Below are 12,500 nucleotides of genomic sequence, written 5' to 3' on the forward strand. Positions count from 1 at the left end.
CACACACACACACACACACACACACACACACACACACACACACACACCCACACACACACACACACACACACACACACACACACACACACACACACACACACACACACACACACACACACACACACACACACACACACACACACACACACACACACACACACACACACACACACACACACACACACCACACACAGAGGCATTTTACACGTCTTCCTTTCTCTTCCGTATCTCAACGTAAAGAATCTCGTTGTTTCGTGGCAATGAAAAATCGCGACGGCCGATCTCTTTTAGAGAGTATTTCTGTGCGAAACAGTGTGCCGCCGGCCGCAAACATTGTGGAATTTATACTCGCGGCGACGATATTTCACGGGGTATCAGATGTCACGTCCGTTGCGAATTGCATTACGGACGCTAGCTCAACCGGGCTCAACGATGCTGCTGCAGCGAGATGCATGTGCAGGCGTGCAGGTCGAACGTTTGAAATAAACGCATGTACGGCAACCGGCGGCGGCCGGCCAATCGCGGCCAGTCGAATGTGCGCCGCGACGTAATATACCGCGCACATTCACCGCGAATCAGCACGATAGCAATAAGCGATAAAGCCGCGATTGCGCACTGTCGGGAAAATAGCTCGACTGCCATTTTCGCTACGTGAAAATCCATTCTGAGGCTGGTCGACCAAGCCGACATCAGTGACACGGTCCAGTGACATTGGCAATACAGGCAGAATTTTCTCTTACATTAGTCGAAATGAAAAAAAATATGTAAGAGTGGAAATTGTAGGGTCATCTGATTTTCAATGAGATTCGGAGGAGCGGAAATACGGGAAATTGTAGGCGCTGAAAGATTCTCTTTCGAAATGGAAAAATTGGATGCTACATGAGCGACGAGTAATCGTGTTAAAATGTGTGTGCGTGCGTCTGTACGTATGAATCCTTTAAATTTCATAAGTTTAAAAAAAAGAAACTAACATTTATTTCGCATCTGTTTTATCGCTGGCGGTCAGTAGAAGTGTCTGATGTAGCATAATTATTGCTGCGACTCTCAACGTAAGAGTCAAAGTTCAAATCTCTCTGGAACCAATTATCTTTCTATTAAAAAAGACAAATTTTACTTAATTCTTTGAAAAAATAGATTTGTGGCAGAAATTGTTAGATTTTTACCTCTCATTGATTTTCAAAAGCGTAGTCCAATTAACGAAATAAAAATATTAATACGCCATATTACTTCATATAGTCATCGAGTTTGACAAATTTGAGATGTCGGGAAGCTGTAATTTATGCAAATTTGAGAAATGATAAGCTCTCATTAAATGAACCGTCATCGGCATCATTATCATCAGCGCGCAGTTTCACGGAGCGAAGGGGACTTTTGCCAAGGCGGTTGGCAGGTCTGACTCGTCTGTTTCTACTTGGCCTACTCTCCGTGTGTTCCGCATGGATTTTCGCAATCATCGCGCGGAATCGCGGTAAAAACTCGCGATTACGTTCACGATCGATTAGGCTCGGCTGCGCGGCTAATGAACCTAAGTGTGACGATGCAAGGCGCTACAGTCGGCAGTCGGCAGTCCGTTGCAGCGTCCTGTCTGATCACTCCGATCGTGTAATTGACTCCGGAGGCATTGTGAAAATCGGAGCGACCGTCGTCGGAGCGGACGGTCGCCGCGGAGTGCTTTTCCTGAAAAATGTGGCGGTGCCATCGGCGAAGAGCGTCATCCCGTGCGAGCGAATACGGCATCGTCGAGGAACGATTGGCGGAAGACTCGAAAAGTCCAACGTACTTCCTCGACTTGAGACCTCGCGAGAATTCGCGTGCGTATACGTGCGCATACGTGTGCAATAGCGCACGGCGTATATTTGGTGCAGGGCGGGCTGTTCGCGCGGGCATCCCTTCTGTCAGTCGAAGTGGGTGAAACTCGTAAGAAATGAGACACCTGAATCTTCGCTGATGGATAGACGCTTCAGACGTTTTTTCTCATTGTTAGTCGATGAAGCGGATTTTTAATTTGGTTACTGATGTCGGTCATCCTCTCGTGTTATAAACTGTCCTGCTGTAGTGCTGAAACTTTGTGATTATAGAATTTAATACCGCTTCCTTAGAGGACTCATTGTTGTTATAGACTGAACTCGCATTCATCTCGATCCTGACAATCTACCGACTGAAATATTTTGGAAATTAGTGAAGTTTTATTAGACGAGTTTTATTAAATATTTCTTTCTTATGGACTGTAAGTGACTGCCGTAATTATCGCGTACCATACCGGCAATCGAAGCTGTTCTGTGGAAAAATGTGTTTATTTAAAAGTGCGAAAGGATATAAGCATCATTAATCCAAGAGCATTTGCATATTGCGAAACAGATATTGCATCAATTAACATAGTAAATATTTTTAATAATACATATTTTTTAAATACATATATTTATTTATTCTAGGGAAATTTGTTGCATAAAGCACAATATATTTATTGTAGTTATGTAAGAAATAATCTTTTATTTGAAAAAAGCATATATTATTTATAAATTGATAATTGATCATTTTATTACTTATATTTATTCAATTCTTATATAAGTTGCTAGATAATTATGAGCAAATTATTTATATTGCAAGTATTATGTGCTTTCAAAATGTTTATGAAAATCTTTATAGATTTAATAGATATAATATTTTATAGATATACATATAATATAATTTGAATTTGTAAAAAATTTATCTACGGTAGATATATCGATAATTTGTCTTCAGATAATCACTGTTTTTACTTGATTCTATTATTGCTGATTAAGGATTGCACTGATTTATTCGATTGATCATTTTTATTTCTTGTAATAGTAGAATGGAAGTGATCATACAATATAAATATTACAACTATTATTTTTGCACATTATATTATGTTAAATTATTGCAATTTTTGGTTAATAAATAAATATAATTAATTTTTATTGCACTGCAGTTATATAATTCTTGATGTAATTTAAATCAAGCAATTATTTACAATTAAAACAATGTTATTGACATTTTAATGTAATTATTATATCAAATTATTTCACGAATTTTATTTTTAATGTACGTTATAATTTATTTGAATTTATTATATTGATAATCAAAATTTATGTAGAACTAAAAAGTTATTTATGTTATTATTTAACCATAATAATAATAATTGTTTAAAGTTATTTTTTAATTGCGCAAATTTTATTTTAAATTTTACTATTTTTAAAGTACAATTTAGATGTATACAAGCTGCACGAACCATTTATTTAAATCGATAAAAAATGTTTCCAGACCGTAGTAAATAGTTATGTTTTTCGTATATATAATTTTATTATTTAATATTTGCTTTAATTATTTTATGCTTCTATAATACTATAATACATGTTTGTTAATTTCTTACAAAATAGTCAAAATACAAATTAAAATATAAGACATTGCTCTCATAATATTTATAGAATTATTATTCTGTTATTATCGAAGATCAATTTAATTTTTGACTAATGTATTATGTTACTTAAAATCAATTAACATCATCTTTAAATAACATTGCTTGACAACAATATAAAATTAGCCTTAAATATATCAATATTGAATACACATTATGAATATATAAATTTTTTCTTTTTGCAGAAACGAGTCATTGTATTATTATCTTCATCTTTTCAAGAAGTATTATTATATTAAATTAAAGAACACGTTTTGTCTTCAGCAACATCATGGACGATGACATCGATGATAAAGATGATACAAAGCGGTAGGAACTTATTTAAAATTCTTACGCAACTTATTTAATGTTTGTCGCGATAAATATTAAGCGTATAAATGTTTGTCTTTCAGAAAATCGCGTAATCTCAGCGAAAAGAAACGCAGAGATCAATTTAACATGCTTGTGAATGAGCTTGGTAGTATGGTTAGTGCCAATACGCGGAAAATGGATAAATCCACGGTGCTGAAGTCAACAATTCTATTTTTAAAGAATCATAATGGTAAGTGCAAGACTTTTCACAGTGCTCTGTATAAAACTGAAATATCTCTGTAAATAATTATAATTAAAATTGTTAATTAAAATTGTTAAGTAAACGTAAAAGAGTTAACAAGCTTTTAAATGTCATTTTTTGAAAGTACGTAATTTTTACAGTATGTAATTGTTTCTTTTCAGAGATAGCTGTTAGGTCGAGAGTCCATGAGATTCAAGAAGACTGGAAACCATCTTTTCTTTCTAACGAAGAATTTACTCACCTTATATTAGAGGTAAAATTACATACTACAGATTATAATAAATTAAACGTAAGATTATAGTAAACTCTGTAGTATTATTTAATGTAAATATATTTAATATATAAATGTTTATTTAAATATAGGCGTTGGACGGATTTATAATGGTTTTTTCTTCAAACGGACACATTTATTATGTCTCCGAGAGTGTTACGTCTCTGCTTGGATATCTTCCGAACGAATTGGAGAATACAACTATTTATGATATAACATATCAAGAGGACCAGCCGCAGTTATATAATGTCTTACTGAATCCCGGGAGCACACGAGACAGACGCAGTGTGAAGAAAGGTATTTTTTCTAGTCATTATAAAAGTTAAGAGATTTCTGTGATTACTAATAAACATAATTTTCTATATTAACAGAGGACCAAATTACTTTCACGTGTCATATCAAAAGGGGTGGACTCGATTTTCGGGAAGAATCTATTTATGAACTTGTACAGTTTATTGGATACTTTCGTGAGTAAAATATCTCGATACTTTTCAATTTGCAAAGTAATTCTATAGAGTAACTCCGGTATTTACGCCGCGCGGGAATGTACGCCGCAGAAGTCAGGAAAAATAGAAGGAATGAAGGTATTTGCTCGCAATTATATTCTGTTATGTGCCTTTATGCCATATTAGTATTGTGTTGTAATTTCAGTTCTTTACTGTTAATATTAACGAAACCGTCGTAAGTTGAATCGATTTTTCAATGTAGTAAGTAGCGCGATCATATATTACGACCTACATAAAATGATTACTGTAAAGAGTGTAAAAGGTTTAATGGTTATTTTATGATACATAAATGTAAAGGAATATACTAAAAGGATGGAATACAGCAAAAATGCAAGTGCATAGCTGTTGTACCTATATTCTTTGTTTAGCTTGATATGTATATCCCACCTGCCTGGGATATACGGCATTTGTAGCGTGCGGGATTTATGCCATAATACAAACACTCTGTAAAAATTGAAATCTCCTATGTGTTCTTTTTCCTTCTTTTTTTTGATCATATAACAATAATCTTTAATGCATCTATTGCTCGTTTATTTTCTTTTTAAAATTGTTTAGTTTTATAATTTGTTTATCATTCTTACATAACTTAATAAACATTTTACACACATTTTATGACATATTATGACATTTTATTGCTTCATTTATAAACATTACTTGTAATTTTTTGTAAGGCGTATATTTCACCTATGAATATCATTTATCCCACTCCTCTGGGATATATGGCAAAAATGCAAGGGTCTCTAAAAGTTTTTTTTGTTAAATACGAAGAATAAATGTTTCATATTTCTAATTTTTTTATAGTAGTAGACAGTATAAAGTTTTTACTCGTATAATTCATTTGCCTTAAATATAGTAAATAGTACTCGATAAATTAAGTTTTCCTTAGGTGCGGCGTATACATCGGAGTTACCCTATACTAAAAATTAACTTTATCAAACAATTTTATATTTTATTGCAAATAATTGTATATTCTCAAAATCAGTTTTATCAGACAACCAGCTTTATCAAACAACTTTATATTTAAAATCGAATATAATCAAAGTATTGTGTTGTTACAGGTTCTGCTATGGATAACGATGTTGACAATCTATTGCCAAATCAGAAACTTAGTAATACCAGCGGATCAGATAACAAGTACTTTCCCTAACTGTATACAAAAATTTAAAAATACAATCGCATCGCAATTCATTCACGTTTACTTTTGCAGATTGGTCTTCGTGGGTACGGGACGTTTGCAAACTCCTCAGCTTATCCGAGAATTATCCGTAACGGACAGTACGAAGTCAGAGTTCACATCTCGCCATAGTCTTGAATGGAAATTCCTATTTTTAGATCACAGAGCTCCACCTATTATTGGGTATCTGCCTTTTGAAGTTTTAGGCACTTCTGGTTACGATTACTATCACGTAGACGATTTAGACAATGTAGTTACGTGCCATGAATCATGTGAGTATTGAAAAAACGATCGACTAGTGGTCGAGAGTTGAGTATTAATTACGTCATCTTTTTTAGTGATGCAGAAAGGCGAAGGGACGTCTTGCTACTATAGATTCCTCACGAAAGGCCAGCAATGGATTTGGCTGCAGACCAGATTCTACATCACTTACAATCAATGGAATTCGAAACCTGAATTTATCGTGTGCACGCATTACGTGGTCAGTTACGTCGACGTAATGAAGGAAATGCGCGCGGAATCGGGGGGTTACGATAAAACGCAAAATCAAGACATTTTACTGCCTGTAAAACAAGTAAGATGATAGACGGAACGCGATTATATAATTTTATAACTATTGTGATATTAATTCGGACAAAATATATCCGTATGAAATGCAAGGAACGGAGACTTCAAAACTGAAACAATTAAAACAATGATTATATGGTCATTAAAGAATTTTAAATTTAAATTTTAGTTATACAAAACTTATGCCGAATAAATTTTTAATAGATATTTGTAGACATTTTTATTTTTTTATTTTTTATCAATTTATGTATATTGGTCAATATTTTGTGACTGATTTTATAGTTCGATTGTAATCTTTGTTACACATTTTATTGGTGTTGAAGAATATTGTGGATAAAATATTTGCCATAGGAAAAGCAGATAAAGTTAAATAATGGAATAGAGAAACAAAAGTAATTTTTAAAATTTACTAAAAAATATAAAATAAAATAGAACATAAAGCAGATGTTATTATTCACATTGATTATTTCTCTTTTATAAATTTTCAAATCAATGCAGTTAAATATACTGATAATTATTTAACTTAGAATATTAGAAATAATAGTTAATAATACAATATATAAAATAAAAACATTAAAAAACAAAATTTTGAAGAAAAAGAGAAACAAAAGGAAGAAAGAGAGGATTCTTTTTTTTATGTATGTACGCAATATCTACAATCTTTACTATACTATTATATGATTTGAACTCGATTTACATTTGCGCGTATGCATTATATTTATATTTGGTTCACATTTTTACACACACAGGTAATGACATCTTGTCAAACACCATTAACGCAATGGTCAAACAAATCATCGAGAACGTCGAAGTCGATGACAATCGCTTCCAATCTCCGACATCGCGGTGATGGTTCCAATACGTCTTCAATATCCGTTTCATTACGAAGTTCACCTCACTCACAAATAACACATGGATCAAGATCGAACGCAGCTTCTGCAAGTAGTTCCGTGGTGTCAAAGCCAATAGCATCGGTAGACAGTAGGCAACAGCAACAAACGCAACAGCAGCAGCCACAGCAGCAACAGCAACAGCCGCAACAGCAACCGCAACAACACCAGCTCGATCAATCGTGTATAAATTTTATGGATCCCGCGCAATATGCAACAGTTAATCTGCAATCGGTCGTCACAACGGGATTTGCAGCGCCTGCTGCTCCAATTCTTTCATCCGTACCCACTCATGAGGTAAGAAAATAAATTATTCGTGACATTAATATTAATTGCACATGTATAATTATATATAAAACGTACAATTTTTTATTTTGATCGTGTTTAAGGTGCAACTTTCGTTACACAATCGCGTTTTAATTCATTTTTTTTATAAACTAAAAAGATTTTTAATCCGCGTAATCCATGCATACGCATTTTTTTAATTTGTTTAATTTTAATATAATAAAATTATATGATTCATATAAATTTAACAAAATTTGATCTATATTTATAATATTTTAACGTTATATACTTGTAAATAGTTTAATTGTATATATTTCTGAATAGTTATATAGATGTTTTTTTGTTGTATTCTCGGTATTTTCAGATGTTACATCAGCAAGGTATAGTAATGACTCCTGCGCAGAACCAAATACAAGACGAATTACAACGGAAACATGAAGAGCTACAACAACTGATTGTTCACCAGCAAGAAGAATTAAGAAGGGTCTCAGAACAATTGTTTATCGCCCGATATGGAATTCTCACGCCGTTATTAAATGTTTGTATATTTTTTAAGAAATAAGAAATTGTGCAATAGTATCTAACTTCTTTGATTTTCGGGTAACTGATTATTTTTGTTTCAGACGTGCATCTATTTATTTATCTATGTTTATATATGTTTTTTACATATTGCTTTTTAAATTTTTTATTACATATTAAAATTATAGTTGTTCACTGAAATACTATCTGCTTAAAAAGACATAAAGAAAGCTCTTTGATTGATATTTATATTTCAGACTGGTATACCGTATAATCCATCGAACCCGTGTCAACAAGCAAGCCGGTGTAATATTAATAATACTAATGTACAATTGCCCACATCCAATAGCGTACAAGGCGTGAACGTACTTCCCATACCAATTACTGTGCCAGTGCCTATAGTGCCTACGGAATTATTTTCGCATTCCTTACAAGTGAATTCGTCGCCAGGCTCAACGCATGGCAATGTGGGCGCTATAATTCAAACCCAACAGCAACAGCAGCATTCGCAACTGCAACAACAACAACAACAACAGGGGCCACCGCAGGAAGGTAGCAATTCCGATCTCGTGCCTTTCCAAATCTGTCCACAACAAGCCGAGATGATGTACAGTAACTTGGAGGCGTCTTCGAATCAACAGCAAAGATCTTCGCAAAATTAGAAAAGACTTTCCTCTTTTTATGTATTAATTGTATCTATAACATTAAATAGGCAAGAAATTTTAATCTTCGAAAACTTAAGATTTTTCGAAATTTTCTCCCAAGTTTATGTTATTTATTTATCGCTGTGAAAAAATTGGCTTACAATATCTATTGTTACACTTACAAATATATTGTGGACCTACCGTTTTTTTTTTAGAGAGCATTGCAATTTTTGTAAAAATTGTTGTATGTTTCAAGTGTACAAAAATATTCTAAGAAGTTATGATAAGAACATTTGTGTGATAGCGGCAGATATTGCATAAAATGTAACAAACTTTTAACATTTTACAATAGCGTGCAATTTTTAACATATTGACTATTTCTTGTTCTACGATTGTTGTATATTTGTTCATAATTTCAACTATGTTTCTCTCGTGCGATCTTCAGCGATCTTTAGAGAATAAGGGACTTCCATATAATGACTATCTTACAATTCTATTTTCAAGAAACTCTTAAAAACTATAATACGAGGCAATGTAAAGCAAAGTAGTATTGTGCCACGCAAAATATGTATTACATAAAATCAGAATTTATAAAAGTTAATTACACGCATTGTAAAATAATTTCTAAAAGAGATAAGTTTTGATAAGGAATAATGTAGCTTTTACTTAGAATATAACATTTATTTAAATTTTGGAAAGCTTTCCATATTACGATATAGTACGATGGATATTTTTTTAATACAATTAATAATTTAAGTTTTGCTTTATTTCTCTTTCTTCTATATTGAGAATATAATTTATATCTTTGTAGGAAAAAAAAGATTTTTAAATTAGAAAATTATTTTGGGAAAAGATAAAGTGATTAAATATTTAAGGGTTACTGCGTTATTGTCTGTGTATATTGTATAAAATAACGAATAATGAAAATTCTGATAGTAAATCTGACAGTATTGAGTGTACTGACAGATCTACGGATTTATTGAATAAAGAGAAGCGTATTACTAACACTGCGCGGACACCGTGGGCCTTTTAAGGCAAAGTCGATTTTTCATTTATGATTCCAACAAGTATGGCTTCAGCACTCTTAAAAAAAATTGCAACAGTTTCGGTCTATGTAAGTATATAGAAATCACTTTTTTAAACCCTTAGAGATGATACATAAATTTTTATAGATTTTTTGTAATAAAAACACTTTCAAAAATCTTTTGGACTTAAAAGTCCTGGGGTGTCCGGGTAAGTGCTCCAAAAACACGGCGTCCGTACAGTGTTAAGAAAGTAAAAGTATATTATATTAAATGTACAATTTTTATGTAAATTTTGGTAAGCTCTCAAGAATAATTTGTTTATTTCTATAAAATGTAAAGCATTTTTATAGCAACAAATGAGAGAGCTACGATCAAAAGTGAATACATCACGTTTATATGTATATATTTATTGAATTTATTTTTTTAATAAGTGTCATATCAAAGTCAACGGAGAAGGGACCAATCTCCACATTTTCCGGAACAGGGTGTATTCATATATTTGTATATGTATATAATGGCAAGAAAAGTAATATATATTTTGTGGTATGTATAAGTATAATGTTAGAATTTTCTTACATATCTAATGCTGAGTAATGCATTATAATAATATAAATGTATGTTAGATTGCTATAACATTTCATAATTGTTGCTCGATCAAAATATCGTCAATATAGAACAAAAAGCTTAACATCGATCAAACTACGATATGTCATGCGATGTGCCATTTAAATTGATGTGATGGCAATATATTCTTGAGACGACTGCGTAGAACGCAAAATGCAAAATATAGATTAAATATAGTATAAAAAATTTTTAGCAGAAATTATTCACATAGTTGACAATTTTATAACATACAATTGAATTTAAAATAAATGTACATTAGATAATTAATTTTTCGGAATTTAAGAAATATCTATAAATTTTTATTGTTCCCAATGTTCAATAATTTTTTTCTCTTACTTTTTAAAACTATATAAATTTGCTACTTTTTTTAAAAAAAGGTAAATATATGATGTATAATATTTATTTAATATATTGAAATTGAAAAACAGCAAAGTGTTTCAATTTTATTTTTTACAAAAATTATTCTTTAATGTATAAAAGTTACATAATAATAAAAATTTCTGAGAGTATTACTACAAAAATAAAATTTCTTAATATATAAAATGATATTTTTTTATGTATACGTATTTACTTTAATAAAAACTTATTTTTACAACGTGATAGTACGATAATATTTTGTTAAAGAATATACATACATTGTGATATTATTTTATATCATGTCATGTAAGAATAACATAGGATAAAATTAGTTTTAATGATGTAATTTTCTTAATGCATCCATCAAAATTTGTACTTCTTGATTCACATTATTTACAAGAGCTTCCACTTGTTGTTTACTGTCAATAATGCTGATACTCTGCGTATAAGCATCATATCTGACTCCGAATTTTCTTGGTATGCTTTGAGCAAATTTCCTAAAATTAAAAGAATTGATTATTTTTCTTAGTTCTTATCCCTTCCGCGTTTATTTGGAACTATTACACAAATTGTAAATTTGCATGATAATTCTAAACAAACAAGAAACGCATTATATCTTGCATGAAGTGCATTACGATTACAACTTTGCGATAAATGGCGATTTTTGGCGATTGTTTGATATATATACCAAACACGTACCTCAACATTACTCTAAAACATACTGGGTCTTTTCTATATGCGCGAACCCAAAACTCTATAGGATAACTGTGAATAAAATACCGAGTCTAAGATAAATTTTACACGAAATAAATATGTAAAATACATTGCTTACATTTATTTGTATTATTCGGTATAGTTAAACGGCCTGACTGGCAAGTTTTATTAAGTATATCACAACGACGTTTCGACCACTATATTGGGTCCTTTTCAAGTTATTTTAACAATGATGGATCATTGTGCGTCAATCATATAAAATTCGTGGCAGGTCGGAAAAATATGACGGTCTCATGTGAAGGCCGAAAAACTAGCATTAGTTAGTCGTATTTTTCCGACCTGCCACGAATTTTATATGATTGACGCACAATGATCCATCATTGTTAAAATAACTTGGAAAAGGACCCAAAATAGTGGTCGAAACGTCGGTCGTTGTGATATACTTAATAAAACTTGCCAGTCAGGCCGTTTAACTATACCGAATTATTTCATCACTGGCGAATAATTTTTATTGAATATTTGTATTATATTTGGCGCGTTATGTTTGCAACATTTAACAACAAGTACTATGCAGGTATCCTGCTTCTTAGTATTACTTACAATTAGTATAGCATGGTATCAACCAACTGGGTAATGTCAAAACGGCTATATCACAAATCACCAAGCACGCGAAAAACGTTCTAGTACAGTTTGATACACTTTGTTTGCTATATCAGAGTTACGCCAAAAATAGCCTACATTGTATACAATGTGAAGAAAACAAGTGTTGACCTGAGGCGAGATAGATAAGAGAAAATCTATTCGACACATTTATTTATTGTTCCTGTACTCACGTCATTTTTTCTTTTGCATCCTCGAAGTTCTCGGCAACATAGTATACGGGTTGATATTCCGTTATCGGGTATTTTTGCAATGCAGTCTTCGGTGGGTCGAAA

At 32.1% G+C, this 12,500-nt stretch overlaps 2 protein-coding genes across 6 annotated transcripts in view; one reads left to right on the forward strand and one right to left on the reverse strand.

Moving 5' to 3' along the window:
- Positions 1–690: 690 nt before the first annotated feature.
- On the forward strand, positions 691–9,590 carry LOC112462557 (circadian locomoter output cycles protein kaput). Of its 4 annotated transcripts, none has more exons than XM_025028431.1 (12): positions 691–922; positions 3,622–3,745; positions 3,829–3,977; positions 4,151–4,242; positions 4,353–4,557; positions 4,632–4,727; positions 5,825–5,900; positions 5,974–6,212; positions 6,279–6,514; positions 7,257–7,694; positions 8,047–8,220; positions 8,459–9,590. In XM_025028431.1, exons 2-12 carry the CDS (start codon positions 3,708–3,710, stop codon positions 8,861–8,863), a joined length of 2,148 nt encoding a protein of 715 aa, XP_024884199.1. In that variant the 5' UTR covers positions 691–922; positions 3,622–3,707; the 3' UTR covers positions 8,864–9,590. The 4 variants fall into 4 exon arrangements, with proteins under 4 accessions (XP_024884199.1, XP_024884186.1, XP_024884190.1 ...); XM_025028418.1 differs by lacking the exon at positions 691–922 and adding an exon at positions 1,382–2,378; XM_025028422.1 differs by lacking the exon at positions 691–922 and adding an exon at positions 1,382–1,811.
- Positions 9,591–11,085: 1,495 nt separating this feature from the next.
- Positions 11,086–12,500, reverse strand: part of LOC112462579 (protein henna) — an 8,246-nt gene continuing 6,831 nt past the window's right edge. For both annotated transcript variants that reach the window (XM_025028449.1, XM_025028457.1), the window contains 2 exons: positions 12,399–12,500; positions 11,086–11,348 (listed from right to left, as the gene is read on the reverse strand). The exon at positions 12,399–12,500 is cut by the window's right edge and continues 128 nt beyond it. In XM_025028449.1, the coding sequence (XP_024884217.1) occupies positions 11,186–11,348; positions 12,399–12,500 (265 nt within the window). In that variant the 3' untranslated portion in view covers positions 11,086–11,185. The remainder of the gene's footprint in view (positions 11,349–12,398) is intronic.

Source organism: Temnothorax curvispinosus, unplaced genomic scaffold (assembly GCF_003070985.1).
Source record: "Temnothorax curvispinosus isolate PA1 unplaced genomic scaffold, ASM307098v1 QBEX01001326.1, whole genome shotgun sequence".
Lineage (NCBI taxonomy): Eukaryota > Metazoa > Arthropoda > Insecta > Hymenoptera > Formicidae > Temnothorax > Temnothorax curvispinosus.

Coding starts and splice junctions, on each gene's coding strand:
- LOC112462557 (XM_025028431.1), top strand. CDS start 3,708: ATGGACGATGACATCGATGATAAAGATGATACAAAGCG. Junction 4,243..4,352: donor TTACTCACCTTATATTAGAG/GTAAAATTACAT, acceptor ATTTAAATATAG/GCGTTGGACGGATTTATAAT. Junction 6,515..7,256: donor TTTTACTGCCTGTAAAACAA/GTAAGATGATAG, acceptor TTACACACACAG/GTAATGACATCTTGTCAAAC.